Raw genomic sequence first — 23,095 nt, 5'->3', positions numbered from 1 at the left:
GAGGCACCCCTTGGGTCAAATCTCTTAGAAGATTTTATGCCTCAATCAAGGGTCAATCTGCAATGGCTACTCAAGACTCTCGTATAAGATGACTGGCAGACTCAAGAATTCAACTACGCAACTTACCAGTGTTTTCTATGCCTTTCTAGTTCTTAGCACAAACACTGTATTCTTGAGTTTACTAGTGTCTCAAAAGATAGAAAGTGTTAGGAAACAAAATAAGAGTCGTGTCAAGTTTGTAACACGTTATTGCTGAAAATCGTTAGTGGTAAACGATCCAAAAACCACTACTACTGTAACAAACTATTGAAGATCTAAGAGAAGCATTGTGACCCGAGAGAACTGGATGTAGGTACCACACCGGTACTAAACCGGTATAAAACTCATGTGTTCTCAGTTTTTAAATTCCTTGCAATTTACTTTCATCGTCAATCAAACCTGCTGATAAAGTAAAGTCGACTAATTTCCTTCTGAGTCAACTAAGTTTTTAATTTAGTTACAATTCGCCCCCTCTTGTACTTTCAATATGAAATTAATCTTCGAAGATTCAAGAGTAGATAGAAATCATGAATGTAGCATGGTCTTATAGGTACTCTCTTGCAAACGGAATTTAGTTTCGAAGACTACAAACATTCAGTACAAGTCTTGAGCTTGATTAAATGAACTCTTCGATTTTAATTACCCCCAAAACAGCTCTCACCTTCTTTTTTTTTTTTTTTTTTTTTTTTTTTTTTTGGTTTTTCTGAAATGTTTCTAGTTCCTAAAAGGATGGAGTATTTCTTTCCTTTCTGAAATAAATGTGATTGCCAAAACAGAGAACTCTTTTGAAAACGGACACTCATAATTTGGGAGATATTAATTCGCTGAAACATTTTGCTCCAAATGGGCATGTAGAGACTAGGGATCAAAGATGGGGAAATAAAAGAAACGGAAAAGGGTCATATATAGCCCTCTACTATTAGAACATAAGCTATATTTATCCCCCGTTTTAGTTTGCTAATAAATTCATCCCGATCGTTATACTTTAGGTTTACTTTTACCCCTCATCCGTTAAATCCACCATCCCAACCTTAAAAATCCACGTGGCATGTCGTCATGGGACAAAAACACCCACCCATTCTTAAATGAATAAAACGCCCGACCCAGCTACTTAACCCAACCCCCATCGACCAAAAATAATATTCCTTTTCTGTAATGAATAAATTACCTTTTTCCCTCCTTCCAAATTCCAGTATTCTTTTCTTTGCTGCTTCTCGCCTTCTTCCTTTACTGTTTTCTTCTTCTTTCTTTATTGGCACTATTTAGTCTAACGATTATCCATTTCAACTAACAACTCAAGTATTAAAATGCCAAGACTTGAAGCTGGCCATTACTAACGAGTAACGGATAAGGCAGCCGTAGACTCTTTTTGCTTATATTGTTTTTTTCATTTTTCCCAAGCCTTGTTTATAGAATTAACGTGTTCAATCCAAAGAGGGAAGTCCAGTGCACAAGGCATTCCGCGTTCACGCAGGGTCCGAAGAAGGGCCGTACCCAAGGGGTGTGATGTAGATAACCTACCCTAATGCAAGCATTAGTGGATGCTTCCACGGACTCGAACCCGTGTTCAATCCAAAGAATTTTAATTATTTTCTAATGCACACTCAGTTCTTCTGCTCTTTTCTACAACAATATATACAAAGCATGTGGGAGAGAAAGCTTTTCAATGGACCCAATTAGTGTACAGAAGAACCTTAGTTTTTGCCCACTTTCTGTTAGAGGAAGAGGGATTTAATTTAGGGAGTTTTTGGTCGATAGGGGCTTGGATTTAGTAGCTGGGTCGGGCGGGTTATTTGTTTAAAATGGGGCGCATCTTTTCGTCCAATGACGGCATGCTTTTTAAGGCTGGGATGAGAGATTTAACGGATGAAGGGTATAAATAAACTTAAAGTATAACGGTAGGGGTGGATTTATTAGCAAACTGAAACGGGGATAAATATAACTTATTTTCAATAGTAGAAGGATAAAAGAAAATAAAAAATAAGTGATATAAGACCAAAATCATACTATTACCGGCCAATATTATTTAGCTGAAGAAGTTGCTCTACAGCGGCTGAAACCATTTAAAAGCCTAAAATAGTAAGCCCCACAAAGTAAAATAGAATAGCTTGAGACAAAGTAACTCCCATTCACTCATCTACATGGATCCATCCCGCTAATGCCTGCACTCACTCTTTTCCAGCAATCTGCCCATCTCTTAATCGTCTATTCTGTGGCTGCAAGAACTGCTCCACCTTCCACCTGATATATAATCAACAGACTCATTAAATCAGCAACACTAGATTAATGTTAGAATGTATGAGAATTGTGTTCGTTTACTACTAGATAAGGAAAATACAGGAAGATGCAACTGGCTCTCACAAATCATGAACAGAATTAAGCAAGTGAAAATACTATGTTTAAAATGTCATAATCCGAATTAACGCTGATTATAAGATAATTAATGGAAATCAAGAAAATTAAGAGCCTGGGAAACCGTGAGTCCACTTGCTACACACTTTAATTGCAAAGTATGGGTTCATGACCTGTAAAGCACTAATGACCGGCAATAAGTGATTCAACAGTCAAATGCAATTGTTGCTGCCATACTGTGAAAAATATATATATAATGTTATGAAATACTTGATTATGGTGGATGTCCATAACTCCTAAGGGAGTAACATCCACTATTTTTCTCCATTAACCTCCCGCTATTTCTTATCATTATGGATGTAACTCCCACACTTCCATGATCTTCCTCCATGTTCTCAATAGTTAATACCATATTTATGGAGTCCCTTTGCACTACTAGAATTCCGGAAAAAAGCGACCAAACTTTAGCAACCAAAGTTGGTCTGTCAAGAAAAGCGACCAACGTTGGTCTCTAAATTGGAGAAAATAATAAAATAAATATTTTAAATACATTAGCGACCAAAGTTGGTCGCTATTTGGTTAATAATTTCGTCAAAATGTTGACCGGANCCATACATCCGCACTCATCCCGAGTGACTTTGAATCACGAGACCATGCTGTCTCACATCCCACGAACCATTTCGTACCTTCCAATTGCTACATCGCAAATCAAAACATCCTAGAACATTCTACGAATTCCGAACCATTACTTGCACCTTCCTGATAGTGCTACATAGGAGCACATAATTGACATAGAAAAATTACACATCTTGACCTCTCCCAATGGAGACTCAGTTCTAATCACATATACAAATTCAAGATACCCAATTGTCACATGTAGAATTTCGACCACATTAGTACCATTCTCGAGAGTCATTTACTCCATTTAACTGCATTTAGCCTGGTCAAATGAACAGAACCACCTGTGCCTCGTTAGCACTCCGACACCGCAAGATATGACCTCGTCACAATACAAGCACGCATCTCCCTACTCTATACACCGAGCGCCCTTTACTAGCAGCAACTTAAGAAATTCTGTGATTCTCACACACATACGAGGTACCGTATAACCTTTGAAAATAAAAATAAATTTCTTCACAGCCATCCTCGACCCCAATCTCCGCAAGCCACAACTAACTCACAAACGCGCCTCAAATTGGAACGAACATAGCACCTAGCCGTGCAATAAACTTAATCAATAGCAAACTCCCCAACTTGGCTCAAAGCCATAGATCAAAACGCACTCAATAAATCCTACGCATGTACTCTATTGCTGTCATGATATCATAGTGAGATTAACTCAAATCCTCTATAGGCTTGTGAAATCATAGATCAGTTAGGATTTAACTCTTCTGCAATTCTCACCTTCACCTTCACGACAGATACACCCACTCCCTAAGCGACCAATTTAGATTTCAACACATTTTCTTCACTTGTAAATGAGATATCCTAACATACACATAAGGATCACACCACTTTAGAACACTCCGAAGGAGATAACCCACCTGTTTTCGCCTCAATATAACATTCTACATATCTTCCACCATTATACACATCACACAGTCACTTAGCCTTCCTGAGTCTGAACTCATACCGCAACATGTAACTTACTTCACTCCCAACTAGGAGCCTTGAAAAGATTCTTCCATAATTCGGGGTTACACATCCATTCACAATGGAGATCATACACTTAATAGTTCATCTATCATCCAGCAGGCCTTCCTCGCCACTTCCAAGTCATATAGATACCTCTCGCAGTGCTAACGTACTCATCATATAGCTACCAACTGTCATTCCCGCTAATGGGGACAATACCGAATGTATAAGTTCAAAAACACAGCTCACATAATCAGCATCTTGGTGCTCAAGCCATAAGCAAAATCCGGCCTCAAGTCCACCCAACTGGGCCGACATCAACTCACAAAGATCACGTCTCACCCCTCGATCAGGGAATCACAAGCTATTTAGGCACATCTGATATTGAGCGCTCACGCGCGCGTACGAACACGTAGAATGAATTTCAAGGGTTTCTTTTCAAGCTGAATCAAGAACGCACGATAAGAATTCAAGAATGTGAAGTTTTCCTAAAGGTTCTGCAGCCTCTCGAGGATAAGTACAGACGTCTCCGTACCGATCCGCGAGACTCTACTAAACCGGCTCATGATTCGCGAGACCAAGTAACCTAGGCTCTGATACCACCTTGTCACGACCCAAACCCCGCTCGTGATGGCGCCCAACACATTGCTAGGCAAGCCCGACCATTTATACAACCTTAGCCAAATAACCTATGTAAATAATTAAATGCTCGCTACCACAATACCAATTTAGTGCAGAAATTTTTATAAGATCTCTAACATTTGAAAACCGCAAAATAAAATACTAAAAAGCCCACCGAATCTGGTGTCACGAACATGAGCCTCTAAAACAGATTATCCACCTATTACAAATCCGACTAGGAAAATTACGAATAAAATAATAAAGATAGATGGGAGAGATCAGAGCTGCGAACGCCATGCAACTACCTTGATACTCCCGGATAATGCAGCTCAGCTAACACGAGTCCTCACTCACCCTGTGGTGTACCTGAATCTGCACACAAGGTGCAGGGAGTATTGTGAGTACTTCCAACTCAGAAAGTAATAAATATAAATAAAGTCTGAGGATAACAAATCCTAAATAAACACAAAGTAAAGCTAATAATACCATTAAACAACAATACAGTTAGAATAAACATCACAACAGATGAAGAAATAAATAACAGTTAAATATGCAATGCAACACATAAACCGGTACCTCCAGTACCCCGCTGCGGCCGTGCAACCCGCTCCATTTATTTAACGTCGACGGCGCTCACTGGGGGTGTACAAACTCCGGGAGGGGCCCCTTACGGCCCAAGCGCAATAATAAGCCATCTCGTGGCATCGAACAGGCCCTTGGCCTCATATCAATATCATTATTAAACCACTGCGGAGCGCAGCCCGATCCCATACTCAGTCCAACAATCACACAACAGTATAAAAATATTCAGCTTAAACTTCATTAAAATATTACTTAAGTTCCAAGTTTTGAGAAAAGGTGGTTGAGTTTGCAAAACAGTATTAAATACTAGGACTGAGTTTAATATTTATGAATATGGTAAGAAATCATTAAAACAATCCCTGAAGGATTCAAGTAGTTGGCACAAGGCCCAATGATAACAATTTAATCCATTTTTTATAAGGATATCACGAAACTACAAACAAATAGGTAGTAATTTTTTATTAAGCGGGACGGACCACGTCACAATCCCCGATGGTGCTCTACCCCACGCCCATTATCCGGCGCGCAAGTCACCTCATATAGCACTACGTTGTGCAAATTCGGGGTTTCAAACCCTCAACACAGCATTTACATTTATTACTAACCTCAAGCCGGCCAAAGTTCTAGCTTGCTACGCCCTTGCCTTTCGAATTCACCTCTTCGTGCGTCGAATCTGACCAAAACCACAACGAATATGTCACAATATGCTAAGGGAATATAACCCAATCGAAAAGACTCGAAAAACATCGAAAATCACGAAGTTGGCAAAACCCGAGCCCCGGGCCCACTTCTCGAAAAATTATAAAATTCACATCACCGGATTCCTTATCTCGCCACGAGTCCATGCATATAAAGAATACCAAAATCGGAGTCCAAATGACCCCTCAAATCCCCATTTTTGTTCTCTTAGGTTTCAAGCCCTAAACCACCATTTTTGACCTTAAATCCTTGAGTTTTCAGTCTAATTTCATGTGTTTGCACCATAAAATCATGTTTTAGGCTTAGAAATTCTTACCTCAATGAAGTCCCTTGATTCCTCTCCTCTAACTCGCCCAAATTCTCCAAGTCCGAAGTGAAAATATGAAACCCTTTCAAAAATTCGCGAAGGGAAATAAAAACTATTCCGACCAGTTATTTCCGCATCTGCGGCTCCCGCTTTTGCGGTCAATGCACCGCTTCTGCGGACATATCCGCTTCTGCGGTTTAACATCCGCTCCTGCGCCTCCCGCTTCTGCGGACAAATTAATGCATCTGCGGATCCCCAAAAGAGCTCAAATACAGCATCTGCGGTCCTCCTGTCGCATTTGCGACTCCGCAGATGCGGTCACCAGTTCCGCACCTGCGGTCCCTGCCGCTTCTGCGTCTCTCCTCTCGCTTCTGCGGTACCGCTTCTGCGGTCCCAATTCCGCAGAAGCGAAAATACCAGAAGCAGCACAGGTTCTGCAATCTCTTAAGTTCAAAACTTCCCGTTAGCCATCCGAAATCACCCCGAGGCCCTCGGGACCTCAACCAAAAATACAAGCATGATCCAATACCTTATTCAAACTTGCTCCAATCATTAAAACACCTCAAACAACACTAAAACCATCATTTCTCATGCCTAAGTTCTTCTAAAACTTCCGAAACACGCATTCGATCAGAAACCCAACCAAAACACCTCCGAATGACCTGAAATTTTGCACACATCCAAAATCACCTAACGAAGCTACTGCAACTCTCGGAATCTCATTCCGACCCCCGGATCAAAATCTCACCTACCATCCGGAATTCGCCAAAATACTATCTTCGCCAATTCAAGCCTAATTCTACATCGAACCTCCAAAATCAATTTCGATCGCACTCCTAAGTCACAAATCATCCTCCGAAGCTAACCAAATCATCGGAATTCAAATCAGAGCCCTCTAACACAAAAGTCAACATCCGGTTGACTTTTCCAACTTAAGCCTTCTTAAAAGAGACTAAGTGTCTCATTTCTTATCAAAACCATTCCAAACCAACTCTAACACATCAAATACTGATAATGAAACTTAAAGAAGCATAACATGGGGAAAACGGGGCGGTAACTCACGTGACGACGGGTCGGGTCGTCACAGTTTTTAAGTTCAATTAATTTGGATTTAAATAAAACTGAAAATATGACTTATTGGAAAAGGCAAAATACTTTGCCCTATTTGCAATAATTGAACTATATATCAACAGACTTATCTTAATTGGTCATCTTTTGTACTACATATATTGCTAAATGAAAAAGAAAAACAAAGTTGAACGTACTCCATATTACTTAACATTTCAACAGATACCATCAAAGTAAAAAGAAAGTTTTAAAATCTCCATTCATATTTTTATTTCTAAAAAAAGGAAAAAAAAGAAAAGCAATATGTTCTCTTTCCTTTTCTTTTTATTTTTCCCTTTTCTTTCTTAAATATTTTTTTGTGAGTGTAAGATACTAAGATTGGTAAATGAATGAGAAAAGTCTTGTCAATTTATTTTGTAGAATGTCAAAAAAAAAAAAAAAGAAAAGAAAACCTTATATTGGATTCCCTATATGTCATATAAAACAAGCTAAATTAGGTGGTCGGCACCTCTTTTCTGGTAGTTGGCATTGTGTTAGAAAGTTGAGGCAGTTGAAATTGTCGGTGTTTTCCTTAATAATATATCATCCTTCTTTTTTTTCTTCTTGTTTTCCTTTTTTTCTTTTTTCTTTTCTGGATATATTTTGTTATCTTTTGTTTCTGGCTTTTATTTCTGCATTTTTAAACTTTAGTTCTTCACATCACATTTTGTAAACAGTTATAGAGCAATTCCCCCAAAAGGAAGGAGTGCAGAACAGAACCAATAAACATAAGTAATCGAGAATAATGACCAATAAGGTCGCGTGGCCTAATGGATAAGGCGCTCGCCTCCGGAGCGGGAGATTGTGGGTTCGAGTCCCACCGTGATCGTTTACTTTTTCTGCCTTAGGAAAATTGTGGTTCTTCTATTTTTGTTACTCCTATGTTTTTTTCTCGATGCCTCACGCGAGATAAATAAACATCCAATTTTTCTCCACCTAAATAGTGAAAATAAACTTTCAAATTAATCATCTACTTCGTATTTTTAGTTCACTTCTTTTTTTTTTTTTTTAAAAAAGAAAGATAATCTGTCTCGTAATATCTTTCTTCAAATTTATTTCCATTGTTCACTTTTGTATATATTTTTTTGTTTTTTTGCGGAAACTCCCCATTTGTAGAATTATACTGGGATTGTTGTCGTTATTGTTGCGGAAACTAATCATAATATGTGCCTGATTATGAAATAAGTCCTAAGGGAATATAGCTTGGTAGCTATTGAATATCTCTATACCAGCAACTGAATAACTTACGTAGTTTTATTTATGTACATTTTGATTCCCAAGAAAACTGGAAAACAGTCCAATCATTTATCAACAAATGTCTTAAACTTATAAATTTTTTAACAGCCTAAGCACATATGATGAAAATTAAGTTCCACTATGGTCGTGTAATTTGGTCATACCACCATACACGCTGGGGATAATTTGTGGAACTAACCTTCAAACTATCCTTTTGTTGGTGATTCAGTTGCAATTCTCATATGTATTGGTCCTTTTCTATTTGCCCACCAGAGGTAGAAAACTGAAGAAACTATCAGTACACCTGCTGCACTTCCAGCTACAATTCCAAATATTATTCCGACGCGCTTCTTCTTGCTTTTGGAAGAACCACCATTGTTTGCCACTGCAACAAAATCATAAGTAAACAAAGCGCGGAACCTCATTTTATCATCAGTTCAGAAGAAAAAGAAGTGAAAAGTGATACTAAAGGAAATTGAATGAGAAGAACCTTGAATGACATGGATTGCAGAGACTAAAGGACCATAGGTGCTTTGAAAAGGAATGCAACAAGTGCCTTTTCCAGCCCACAAGAAATGGATTTCGATCACTCTGTTAGTCACATTTGCCTCAAATGTTTTAACTAAAGCTCTTTTTGATCCACCTGCTTCTTTCTGAATGTTAAAATCTTCAAGAAACTTTCGCCCTTCATCCGTTGCCAAAAAAAAAAACAAAGAAGGATAAACTTTAGATAAGAAGGGGAGCCTTGACTTAACTGGTAAAGTTGCTGCTATGTGAACAGGAGTTCATGGGTTCGAGCCATGGAAACAACCTCTTATAGAAATGCAGGGTATGGCTGCGTATAATAGACCATTGTGGTCCGGCCCTTCCCCGGACGCCGCACATAGCGGGAGCTTAGTGTACCGGGCTGCCCTAAACTTTAGACAAGAAACTGTTGAAAAACTTTCAACTGAATAAATATCCAATTCTTTTCGGATAAGTTGGTTTAAGCTTGAAGTACCTGTATATAAACATCAAATAACCGTCTCCCGAGGCCTTTCCAAGAGTGAGAATCATCCATTTGTATCTCAGCAAAATGAAGTTCTACTTTGTATTTTCCACCGCTCAATCCAAAACCATAGTACCTTAATGAGTTAGGCGATATCCTAGTAATTTTTATAAAGCTCGGAGTCTAATGTGCTTGTGATCTGAGAACCTGTCTCAGCTATATAGTTTTGTCCATGTGGGTTGGAAATGAAAATGCCAGAGCTGCTCACTGCCCATCGATTACTGGGGCTCATGTAAAACGAGGCTGCACTTAATGTCTCTGAGTCGTTATCGTATTTGGTGCCATCTGCAGATTCTGTTTCTGTTCCTCCAGAGTTGATGAAAGAGGAAGCTAACACAAAAATTGTATTTAGCATTCCAACATCAGATTAAAGATCAGAAACATAAACATATTTTACATGTCTTATGGGTTCACTCAATTATTTTCAACCTTTGTGTTAAATTTTTGTTACTTCAGTGGTTATGAGTCCTCAAACCAGATTTTTCAGTTTATATCCTTTTTTCCTTTGTTTGCGCTCATCAAAAATCTTAAAAAAGGGCTACCCTTCTATTTATACGCAAATCAGACTGATGAATTTCAAGATAAGTAAATGTAACATCCCAATTTTCTATAACTTGAGCAAGATGGGATCTTTGGGACAGAAATGTAGAGCTTCAATATCATGCCCTTGCTAATGTAATGAGTTTTGCTCATACAAGATTCCTTCCTCGGCCTTACATTATATAAACGGGAAATAGGTTTCCAATGTTCATTATCCAGCTAATATGGTGTGAGTTTTAAAATATACCTCACTAGTTATTTTCTTATTTTCTAAAGGAACTTAATGGAAGAAGTCTCATCATACTTGGGAAAGGAGTGCACTTACACGAACTAGCTATGTCGAGGCACCTGGTGTTCCCTTGCAGGCACGATAAAGTTGAAGAAGCCTTGCTACATCAATCAAATTAAATATATGCGCCATATCAGCAAAGCAAGTAGTAGCAGACAATTTAACTGATAGAACTAAAACTATTTTATTGTTTACCTACATATTTGAGATGGATGACAAACAGAAACGAGAAAAGAGGAAACTTTTGAAGGAATCAATGATTTATATATGTGCTGATTAGTAGAAGCCATAGTAGTTCCCTATGGAATCAATAGCAGTATGACCTAAACCAAGGAATCCAAGGAATGGAAATGAGTACAAGTGTACAACTAATAAATTGCCCACCTTTTCCTTAACATAATTTTAGAAGACTTTCTATTCTTGTCTAATTAGGGGTCAAAAGAGGAAACTAGTTTAAGCATTAATTAATTTCATGGCGTATCCAGCATCAAAGCAATATCTGAGCTTTCTTATATTCATTCATCATTCTCGTACTTTATCCACAATTAATGACTTGAACCTCCTGTATTAACGCTAGCAAAATGAGATTATCAACCTCATTATTTCAGTCATGCTAATTCTTTTGAAAGGATTTTCAACAATGTACAGGATATCATTGTTTGCCAAATTTTGATCTGGAAGTGTCGGGGGGTGATATACCTTCCATCTGAAGTTCTGTCACTAATAGAAGTCCCAAAAACATTCCTGCATGAATTTTACATATGAGCCAAATGGAAATAGTTCAAACTGACGCACCAATTAAAAATAAACAGCTGTCTAGAACGTATCGACTTTGTAAAGCTTGAAGAGGGCTAACTCACATTGATAAACCTGATCTTTTTGATGTTAGTTCTCCAGAGAGAGAATTAAAGGAGACATCTCTGTCATTCAAAATAGGAGAAATAACTATTTTAAGAAAGATGCAAGGAATTAACACTGAAATAGAGAGTAAAGTGAAGTAAAAAGTGTAGAACGGCCTTCTGCACTACTCAATCCTCAAAACTCTAATATGCACACTGTGAGGATAAGTGAAAAGGATAATACAATTGTATTTTTCTTGAAGCAGCTGACGCAAAATTTGACATGCGACTCTTATGGATATAGGCATTGGATCATCATACACGAACATCTAGAGGAAATGGTGCATTTAGTTCACCAGGTTTAAAAAAGGATTCTCTTAGGAGTAGGTGGGGCAAACTAACGACTTAATAATTATATCTCACACTGGAAATAACTTAATTAAGGAGACTCTTCTTTGGGAATTCTTTAAAGTTTGAGAATCCTCCGAGCAGTATGTCTAAATGTATAGTTTGAAAGTAATCCTGCAAAAAGATAAACTATAAAACACTGTTAGGCCGGAGAACTAATGAAAAGAGAATGTATAGAGACAAAGGAGAAATTAAAGTGTAAAAATTGGGAAAAGACTACTTGAGATCACTCGATGTTCACTGACATGGGACCAACTTAAAAAAGTGAGCTTTTTAATGGACAATCTACAATTAGGAAAGACGAAAATTGAAATAAATGGAACTGCAGAGAGAAATCAGGACCACATAGTATGTCAACAATGAAATGATGCATCAGAAACCTCAACATACAAACTCTAGTAAGAATTAGCAAAATCAAGTCAAAGATTAAGACTTACAAGGCAGTGAGATTGGAACTCATGATATTGGGAGGTAGCTTGCCGTTCAAGTTGTTGCTTCCTAGATATCTGAGATGCACAACTCAACTTCAACTAAAGTAGCCATGACAGAACCAATGAAAATAGGTCCACACCAAATCTTAAAAGCACTCTACTTGCTAAAAAAAGGCCTATTTCTCTTGCACATTATATTTTAAAGGTATCTTGCTGCTGATTGACTTCAAAGAGAAGTAAGGGATTGACTTACAAGAATCGTAATGAAGCAAAGTCTTGAAACGATCTTGGTATTTGACCTGTCAACTTGTTGAAGCTCAAGTCCCTTTGTGGTCGTATTTAATCAGAGGGGGGAAAATTATCAGATAAGTATGCACATTTAGAAATGGCAAGTATAGGGAAAATCTAAATGTATATATGTGAACCACCTCCTATTTCAACTAATATCAAAAGGAGAAGCTTTAGCAAGAGAGAGGTGTTGCTTGCAACATAGAGCATGAATCTAACAATTGATGCTATCAAAGCAACTTACAAAATTTCCAAGTTTCCAAAAGAGCTAAGTTTCTCTGGCAGTTGGCCAATAATTCGGCAATTTCTCAGTGATCTACAGGTGAAAAACATATGAATTTGATACACTTCAGAATCATCAATGATAGAAATCTTATTGTGAAAGCACTGAGGCGCAAGATCATACAATATGGAAAGACTCGTTAAGTTTTCCACGAAATCCAGAGAAGAATCTTCATTATGCAGATCGCCTATTCTCCTACATATCGAAAAAGGAGCAGGGCGTACCTATGAAAAAAATCTGAAATAACATTTCCTGTTAACTGGACAAAAAATATGTTTCCACAACTTGCTGTACTTGACAAAAAATTATGCAGATCGCCTATTCTACTGGAGTTACTAATGAATTCTCTTTTCTTGTTTTTTTTATTTCCGTCTTTCTGAGCCGAGGGTCTATCGGAAACAGCCTCTCTGCCCTATCGGGACAGGGGTAAGGTCTGCGTACACATTACCCTCCCCAGACCCCACTATGTGGGATTTTACTGGGTAGTTGTTGTTGTTGCTGTACTGGATCGGAATATACACTGAGCAAGAGGAGAATAGACGGTGCCTTGATTTATGTGAAGATTTATCAAGATAGCCGTATGTCACAAGATAACGTTGATTTGGAAAGATTTTTTCCAATCAAACCAAGCAGAGGAACAGAGAGCTTAAAGCTGTTAACTTTCTGTATGTTGTGGTTCATTTATGTTAATAAGTAGCATAAGGCAAATCATGTCCATGATCCAAATCCAATACTCGAGTCACCAAAATTTCACTTTTGCGTTTATATTTTGTTATAGCCGTCTGTGAAGGAACATAGAACATACAGCAAATTGGTATCACATACTTTAACAGCGATAAACCTTACAAATCTTGTAGTTTATTTAAGGCACCATAATTGCTTGGAATTGGTCCTTCAAGAAGTGTTCCCTCTAGTCTCCTGTTAACAAGAACTAATCTCTCAGAAATCTGTTAAACAGAAGACAATTAAAAATGGATGCATTTATCTGGAAACCTAAGATAAAAGAAATGCTAGTTAATCAGAAAACCAGAAAAACAAAGTCATTCATACAGGACTTGGAAGTTCATAAAGTTCACAAAGAATTCAGGAAGCTTTCCAGTAAAACGATTGTCAGATGCCCATCTGAAACATGACAAGGAACTCCAAGTTAGTATGGCAAAGTTGAATATTTTTTTCTTGAAATATTATTGAGCAATTTTGACTAGTGTTGAGGGCTAGAGACGAAGAGGTACAAAATCTCGAGGGACTTCAAATTTGATAGCTCCCTTGGAATTGGACCATTCACTCCACTGCTATCAATATACCTGAGATTCCAATAATATTATCAGTATCTAGTGGCAAAGACTATAGATTGTCAATTCAAATGGATTAAACATACATCCATTTGATTCTTACAAGACAGCTAATTCAATTCTTGGAATAAGTACTTTCTCTTTTCATATGTATATCATCCGCGAGCTAAAAACGAATGATAAAAAAACATAAAACAAAATTCTTTATATAAACTTACAGCTGCTGTAAGGAGACTAAGTTTCCAAGCTGAGATGGCAATGGTCCGTTGAAATTATTTGAACCAAAACTTCTGTATAAAGGGTAATCTTTCTTAGGAAAACAACAGTAGGGAAAAGAAAAATGCTTAAACTCTACTAAGACCGACAATAATACAACTCAAAGCGAGATAATTACTTACAAGGAGACTAAATTGGTTAGCCTTCCAAGTTCTGGAGGCACAGGACCAGAGAGATTGTTAATGCCAAGGCTCCTGTTTCACAAAGTTCTTAATCACAATGATAACAAGTTGATTCCAAGAACCAGAACGATACATGAATCTACAACGACAACCATAAGGAAAAATTGTAGGAAGCTTAAGTTCTTTACTAACAAGTACTGCATCTTTGATAACTGTCTTATTTCAGCTGGAATGGTCCCATTGATAACATTTTGACCCAAATTCCTACATACAAAACATCATCACTAAACTCGTTTAAGTTAAAGAATAATATTACAAAGTACTAATCATAACAGTATTGCAATCACTTACAAGTCCATCAATTCTTTTAGCACAAACAATTCTTTAGGAATCTCACCAGAGACATCCAAGGCATAAATTTTCCTGAACATATAAGCATTAAAAACACTCTAAAGAGAAAAACTCACAAACTCAAGAGAATAGAAAAAATTTGAAAATTAGCTCACAAATGTGTAATATGGCAGATAGTAGCAGAACAATCACAAGCAACCCTAGGATTAGCTTGTTCTGGTGCCCAAGGAGCATTTCGATTACAGGGATCCGTGCTTAGATTTAGCTTGCTCCTCAAATTCCAATGGTCAATAATCTTATTCAGTGCATCCACTATTTTATAAGAAGAAAACAATCAATTAATTAATCAATAAATCTGTATACGGTGGAAATCGGGGCTACCCGATTTTGTTAGAAAAAGTGATACTACGTCGAGAGGCCAGGACGCCGAGCTCGGGGTTGAGGCTCCTTTCCAATATCGAGGTCGAGGTCGATATCATTTGCCGAGGTCGGAAGAAGGCCCACTTCGAGATAATACCGTTATGATTTAGTAACAGAAAGAGCGAGATACCCGCAACGGCCCGAAGATCACGGCGTAAATTTCAGAACGGATTGGTCCATGGCGGTTAGACAGCTGTTCAATATGGTTTCCTACTGTAATTAGAAGTGTACCTTATGTAGGACCCCCTATTATATAAAGGGAGCCCATTCATTTGTAAAGGACGGTTCATTGAGAAGAGAATATACATTTATCGCTTTCTTGCTTACTGTTCATCAGAGTTGCCTTATAATTTGCTGTTCTTACTAACCCACCTCGAGACTGTCAAAAGTCGAGGTCGAGATTTAGCTCATACACTGGTTTGACTTATTTTATTCTTCAATTTATATATTTAATTCCTTGTTTATCAATTGGTATTGGATTAAATCACATATCGTTAAAACCACAATATAAGTTTAATTGTTACTCGGATTTTAGGGTAAACAAAATCAATCAATCAACTATGCCTCAATTCAAAACAGTTTGATAGTCAGTTATATGAGTCCTCTATACTTGTTCTGCTTGTACAACGTGTCTAGGGGAGCATGTCTCAACAAGTTCATTACTAAGATAATTGTCATAATTTAATTATATCAACACTAGCTGTCGACCTAACAAAAAAAAGCAGCCCCGTACACCAAGCTCCCGCTACACGCGGGAGCAGGAAAGGACCGGACCACAAAGATCTATTGTACGCAACCTTACCCTACATTTCTATAAGAGGCTGTTTCCACGGCTCAAACCAGTGACCTCCTAGTCTTACTCTTTACCAGTTACGCCGAGACTCCCCTCCTACTAGTTGTTGACCTACAGCAACCCTATAAAATCTTTAAGAAACAAAAGGATAGGAGGAAAACCCATATTAAAAAAGAAAAGAAAAGGAACCTTCAATAGGGTCAGTGAATGGTTGTGCAGCAGCAATTTTCAACATCAAAAGGACAAGAAAGCAAATATCCAGAAAACCCATTACTGAACACTACCAGCAGAGGTTTAATTTCCTTTCTAATTTGGGGATAGTGCTGGTGATGAAGTTGAAGCTCAGCTTATAAATATGAAGGTTTGGTGGTGAAGTGAATAAGCCAAGAAGAAACAACAGAGCGGAGTCGTGAATATGGAATTTCTGGATTTTCTCTGTTCACACAACTATAGTCTTCTTTGACCTTGATAAAGAAATGATTAGTAATTGTTCTAAATTCAAGCTGATGCAAAGCAACCAAAGGAAGAAATTGAATATATGACCAGGCCCTTTTTCTTTGACTGTTGTCTTACCCGCCAAATTTTGTTAATGTAGTTGCTATTTTAACAATATTTTGGTAAGAATAAATATTTTGATAGTGTTAAGAATTGTTATACGCAAATTAACTTGTTGAAGTAGGTTATTTTTGTTATTGCATTTTTTAATAACCAACAATAAATATAAAAAAAAAAAAAAACTGGACTATGCAAAATCGAACCGAAAAACTGAATGCACAACCCTAGTCAAGGACAGCAAGTCAAGAGCAAGGACACACTAGTAGATGGAAAAAGAAGTCAAAATAGCACGGTATAGCCAGTTTTCGGACTGATCATTCAAAAATAGCCAGCGTTTACCAAGTCAATGAAAAATAGCCACTATTTTGCTGCAACAGAGACCGGTCCAACATAATATACTGGAGTTCGATGCACCTGTGTATGAACTCCAGCATATTATGCTGGACCGGTATACTTTCCTGGCTCCAGTATAATATACTGGAGACTGGAGCACCGGTGCTCCAAACTCCAGTATATTATGCTGGACCTGTATACTTGCTGGAACTCCAGTATATTATGCTGGAGTTCTAGTGTACTTATGCTGGAACTCCATCATATTATGCTGGAGTTCCAGCATACTTATCCTGGAACTCCAATATAATATGCTAGAGTTCAAGTATACTTATGCTGGAACTCCAGCATAATATACTGGCGTATTTTTCGGGTTTTGAACAGTGTTTTCGCTCAGATTTATCTTTACATGAAAAATGGCTAAATTTCTATTACTTTTGAAACTGGGCAATTTTTGAACGACCAGTTGTAAATCTGGCTATTTTTGAATTCCTCCCGAAAAAGAAAGTACACATAATTGGAGATGGTCGTTCTGTTGAAGAGTGATTCAAAACTTTACTGTGTAGTAAATTGGGAATGGATAGTTTGGTTGAACTAGTCTTTTGGTTTCTGTTAAGTGGTTTCCTTTATTCACTCAAGTCAAGTTAGCTTTGCTAATAAAGTGCAGTAGTGGGTTACAGGTCCTAGATATTAGGTCTGTTTTGTTTCTTTCAGCCTATATATATGTGGGCATATGTTGTTATCTATTCAAGTCAAGCAATATTAAAAACAAAGTTGACAGCTTTAAGTTCCTTTCTTCTCTGTTTCTGCTTATTTTCTACTCTCTGCCCAACAAATTTTGGCATCAGAGCCATTGCGGTCTTGTGGGCATTTGAGCGAACAACTTGGGTTCATTGGGTATTGAGCGATATAATTTTTTTTTTTGGGGCTTTTCAGGGGTAAACACGAGAGAAAGAGAGGTAGAGAGTTACTTTGATTTTTTTTTTAAAAAAAAAAAAAACCGTATTAACAACAATAGCGGCACTAGTTGGATTTNGGGAACCTACATTAGTGGATACTTACATAAGAGGCAAGCATATGGTACCTAGAGCCGGACTTGTGACCTTCTTTGTGAGAGAAATGAGTGAAAGTCCTTCAACCTCGGTTTGTGTGTCAATACTCTAAAAGGTGAGGTTCGCTTAGGGAGAGTTGAGGATATTTGAGTTTGGGTTCCACAATGACCAAGGTATTTGAGAAAAGCCCTTTGATGAAATGTGTCACCCCTTGATGCTCTTCTGTCACACTTGATCCATAGTTTTCAAAAGCTTAAAATGTGTTAATGATGTATTCATATTGAGGGCAATTGTTAGTCCCAATTGATGCTTGTTGAGGCTACTTCAGGATAGCTGCAAATTTTTGGATTGCTCTTTTCGGGGTGGGTCTTATTTTGTTTGCTTGAGGACAAGCAAAGGTTTAAGTTTGGGGGAGTTGATAAGTTAGGATTTTACCATGATTATACCCCTTACATGCTATTGCTTTTGTTACAAATTGCCACAAAATAGTCCCCAAAAGGCTTACAAATTGTGCTTGATTGCAGGTTTGAGCGACAAGATGACAAATGTCAAAAATCGGCTCAAAACAGAGTGAAACCTACCAAGTGTCAAGAACAAGTGAAGTGAGGAACAGGAAGACCTAGCGCGGACCGCACTGATATGCCATGCGGCCGCGCTAGGAGATTTAGAGAGGGGTAAATTGAGGTGCAAGCCACGCGGCCGCACCCCATTTCTACGCGGTCCGCGCAAGGGAAGTTCAGAGAAGGCCTAAGTCTCACGCGGCAGCGCTACAAATCAGTGCGGTCCACGTGAAGGAGATTTAGAGACGTGGAATTTTGGCCAAGTCAAGCTATGCGGCCGCGCACCATTTCTGTGCGGTCCGCGCCAACCCTCCGCCGTGGCCGCGCTACATTTCTGTGCAATCCGTGGCCCCCAACTTCAGAGATGAGATTTGAGAGTTCAAAGAGCCTACGCGGCCGCGCTACCTTTTTGCGCGGTCCGCGCTGACCCCGCAGGGGTATTTTTGTCCGAAATTTCCAGCTCGGTATAAATAGATCTTTTTACCATTTTTAGGTCAAGTTTTAGATTCTGAACAAGAGCTGCGCTCGTGAGAACCATTGTGTAGCCTATTTTGGCAATTTTCCTCTTCAATATCATAATTTTTAATTAGTAATCAATCATTATGTTATTTCCATCATCTATTTCTACTATTTCTTCTTTAATTATGACTAGCTAAACCCATTAGCTAGGGTTGTGGCTCAACCCTAGTGTGGGTAGTTAATGGGTGTTGCATTCTAGGGTGAGATTGAGATTGGGTATTTGTTATTTGGGTTAATTTTGTGTTTCAATCTAGAATTTGTGGTTGCAAACATAAATTCAAGCTTAGTGGGTCTAACTCTTCTTGAGAAAGAGAGTCATATGACCCTAAAAGTTGACCCAACACGGAATTGGGATGGACCGATGAGAATGGTAGTCCCAATTAACGTGTTAAACCTCAAAAGAGTAACTACCCTACTTGAGCCCTAGTTGCTCGGTCTAATTGGCCTACCTAATTGGTCTCGAGAGAGTCAATTGGGCAAAATCGTTCTCTCTACCGAGAGGTGTGAGAATGAGTGCAATTGTGCAACGGATATAGCAATAAACCCAGATTTATCAATCTCCCCTTAGTAGCTTATACCCGTTAACTAGCCACCTAGGTAGTGTCACGACCCTAGTGCCTTTTTCCTATATTAAGCACAACATAGCAATATTTCCTTAGCATAATTTAGCTTTAATCCTTAGATTACAATAGTAGTTTTAAATATAAAAACCCCCAAAATGTTAGGAGTGCAATTAGAAGTGCAAACGCAATTCTAGGCTAAACAGGCAATACAACTCCATTCCAAGCTCCCTGTGGAAATTAGACCCCGATCCACTATTCGGGTATTAGTTATTGCTACCCACTCTTCCTACCATTGTGTAGTGTTGAGACGGCCGCGATCAGCCGCCTAACGGATTTAATGTGCGTTAGGGCACCTAAAGCAAGTAACTCATGAAACCGATTTGCATTACCAGAGACTTGGGTAAGGGCTCGAAATAATCTTGAGGAGAAGGTGTTAGGCACCCCTCGCGGTCCACAACGGTGGGTCCTGGCCGAACTCAAATTATGTGAATTAGTCATTAAAGAAATAAAGTACATAAATACATTAAGTTTATTCCAATGGGGTAAAGGGGGTCCTAAGTTTGTTGGCCTATAGGGTCACTTCTGTACAATACCCGGTAAGCTTCCTCAAATAGAGGGGTTACACGTGGCTGTCGACGCCCCCTTTTTTCTCGCGAAATTGGGTTTACGACATTTGGGAAGACAACTCTATTCCCGTTTGGGACTTGGGTTTTTGGATTTGAAGAGTCGCCGCCTAATGATTGAGTACATTAGGACACTAAGAAGGGTTTTTGAGTTGGAAAACCAGAGTTCGGGTAAGGACTAGAAATTATCTCAAGGGGAAGGTGTTAGGCACCCCTCAAGATCCACTAGTTATTCCCAGCCATGCTATGTTGTGACTTTAATGCAAATAGATACACAAATGATTTTACACATAAGGGGTTGTAAATTGATACATGACAAGTATGTGGGATCAAGGTCTAAATGATCTACAATTTGTTTAAAGGGGGGGACTAAACGCAGAAAATTAATCAATACATTGAATAAACAAAGAAGAAAAATTTGGAAGAAAAGGAATAATGCAGTAAAATTAAGGAGGAGTTTTGAGTAGTTGAAAAGACAGGATTTTATAGATATTAAACAAAGTTGTATAAAGAAAGGGGTCCTAGGTTTAGAATCACATGGATCATCCACACAACACCGGTAATCAATCGTACGCGTAGTGTTATCGTGTGATCATCATCTCCATGTCTACCCTTCCCACCCCGTTAAGGTATTAAGCGCGAAATAGTCTCGTTTACTTATTGCATGCTATTACCCGTCCCACCTATCAGTCCTGGAGGCTTTTAAGACTACAAATCCTAAAGGGAGGAAGCTTGGCTTTTCAGAGGTTTAAAAAGGTTAAAATACTAAGGCGTCAAGAAAAACACATGAAAGCAGTTATGGGAGCACAAGACAATTAAGGCTCAGATAAACCTCCTTTAATCACATAAAATCATGTAGTTTAGCATGTCTTACATGTAATGATTAGGTCGAAATTATGCTTATCGTTAGGCAGGCTGGTTCATTACATATTTTTAGGCAAGAAGTTCGCATTAGGCTCGCCTGGCTGCAACTTATCGAAGACTAGTGCAATTAATTAACTACATACTCGTTTGCCTACGTGATGGCCTATAGGCATGTCATCTACTGGTTTCAGGAATAAAGAAACAAACTGATTAAAAAAGTTTCCAGTTTTAATAGAATGGTGCGAGTTCTGTAATTAGTGCTAATCTTAAAACGAGTGATTCAGATTTGATTTATAGTTCCTATAGGCATGCTTTCTAGCGTCGTTAATTTAAACACTTTTTACAGGCGTAGCAAGAGCGCAGAAGTCCTATATGCATGGTATCTGAATACTGTTAGTTTTTAATCCTATAAATAGGTTTGCCTAGTGGCCAATGCATGCGCAGAGTATGGATTTCTGGTTACTTATAGGCGTGGTATCCATATGGAGATGCAAAATTCCTATAGACATGGTATCTATATGGATGCATAAACCTATAGACATGATATCTGTGTGGATGCATAAACTTATAGACATGGTATCTACGTGTGATATGCAAATGTGCGAAGCTGTAGGCAAGATACATGAATACAGAAGTGTGGTAATTCCCTATGAGCATGATATCTACCCCTTTGCATGCATGGTTACCCTTCCCTTTTCACTAATCACCCCAGAGGTTATTACAAAATTTTTTATCACAGACTAAGATGAATCGAAAACGGGAAATAAAATTACAATCAGAACTCTTAAGCTGCATCCAAGGAGCCTAATTCAAACCCAAAGTCTAACAATATGATATGAGCCAACTGCCAAGATCAAGTTCCAAAGCCTTTCACTTATCCGGGATGTGTCAAAGTTCCAAGGAATTTAAAGAACTCCAGGCAATGCTCACACCCAGATATCAGAACTGAATGAAAGTGCAGTGTGGAAGGGCCGGCCCTCCAATGTCCAAGTTCAGAGGGAGCTCAAGGTCTCAAGGCAAGGCTCATTGGAGGGGGGCAGAACTTAGAGTCTAGGAACAAGTGTAAGTGCAGTACAGGGATATAAGGGATGCCAAGGCAGGCTGGTGGTCATGCCCAGCAACATAAAATGCTGGCACACCCCTGACCAGCCCACTAGCCAAACATTGGAGAGTTAGGACCTATTGAAGGTCAGGTTCAACCCTGGACAACAATTTGGATGCTGCCAGGTCAAACCTTAACTCAAGCACACATAGGGAATGAGGATGGGAAACTAAAAGTGCTTAGGACCCAGAGGGTCCAGTTTATATCCATGGACAATAACTTTGTATATTGCCATGTTTTTTAAACTATAGCTCAAACACATAGGGGGACATGGGAAATGGGATTCATTGCAAGACATAAGCAAGATATAAGCACATTACACAAAGGTTAAATTCTACAGGCAGTAAAGTAAGCATGGACAGGAGAATTGGTAAGTAAACACATTATAGTTGATGTTGGAATTAAAACTAGGACATACCAGTTTCAGAAAGAGACAAGCAAAAGAAAGCAGAAGTCTTGCAAATAGGCCACAGTACAAGCAACAAGAGAGAATACTTTATGAGCGTGAGTGTGAGTTCAGAAAACTACGAATGTTGGTCTGTTGTGTTAATAAAAGAGCATGTATTTATAGTTTGAAAACAGGCAAGGAATAAGGCAAAGAAATAACCATGTACCAATTAGAATCAATCAGTAGAAGAACTTCCTTTAATTAAGGAGTTCAAACTTAAACGGTAATGAACAAAAGAGTATTTAAGGAAAGAGATCAAGTAAGCATCTTGTGCAAAGTAGGCAATTAGGGGTAAATACATAGGAGTTTAATTAATGGAAGAAATTTTGAAATACACGGTTAAACAAATAAGGTAAGAACCAATCAGTACCCAATAAATCAAGGAATCAGAGATTTGCAACTATTGGTTCATGTATAACCAAGTCAGAAAGGCTAAGGAAAAGGTTTTACTTAAGAAGAATCAGTAGCAATCAATGAACCCCAAAAAAAAGGATTCTGATTCGCACACAAGTTGGGAAACC

The 23,095-nt window shown here is 38.4% G+C and overlaps 1 protein-coding gene and 1 non-coding gene across 2 annotated transcripts; one reads left to right on the top strand and one right to left on the bottom strand.

The window, feature by feature from the left end:
* On the top strand, positions 8,099–8,171 carry TRNAR-CCG. The gene has a single exon. It is a non-coding gene; the product is annotated as a tRNA-Arg (tRNA).
* LOC109232603 (probable LRR receptor-like serine/threonine-protein kinase At1g56140) lies at positions 8,532–16,503 on the bottom strand. Its single transcript, XM_019398363.1, has 21 exons — positions 16,148–16,503; positions 14,901–15,057; positions 14,746–14,817; positions 14,587–14,658; positions 14,395–14,466; positions 14,215–14,286; positions 13,937–14,008; positions 13,755–13,826; positions 13,551–13,622; positions 12,828–12,899; positions 12,666–12,737; positions 12,387–12,458; positions 12,140–12,208; positions 11,316–11,375; positions 11,155–11,199; positions 10,492–10,556; positions 9,728–9,956; positions 9,579–9,681; positions 9,390–9,495; positions 9,069–9,263; positions 8,532–8,963 (listed from the first exon to the last, which is right to left on the bottom strand). Exons 1-21 carry the CDS (start codon positions 16,227–16,229, stop codon positions 8,785–8,787), a joined length of 2,010 nt encoding a protein of 669 aa, XP_019253908.1. The 5' UTR covers positions 16,230–16,503; the 3' UTR covers positions 8,532–8,784.

Source organism: Nicotiana attenuata, chromosome 9 (genome assembly GCF_001879085.1).
Source record: "Nicotiana attenuata strain UT chromosome 9, NIATTr2, whole genome shotgun sequence".
Taxonomy (NCBI): Eukaryota; Viridiplantae; Streptophyta; class Magnoliopsida; order Solanales; family Solanaceae; genus Nicotiana; species Nicotiana attenuata.
This window is presented reverse-complemented; position numbering and strand designations above follow the sequence as displayed.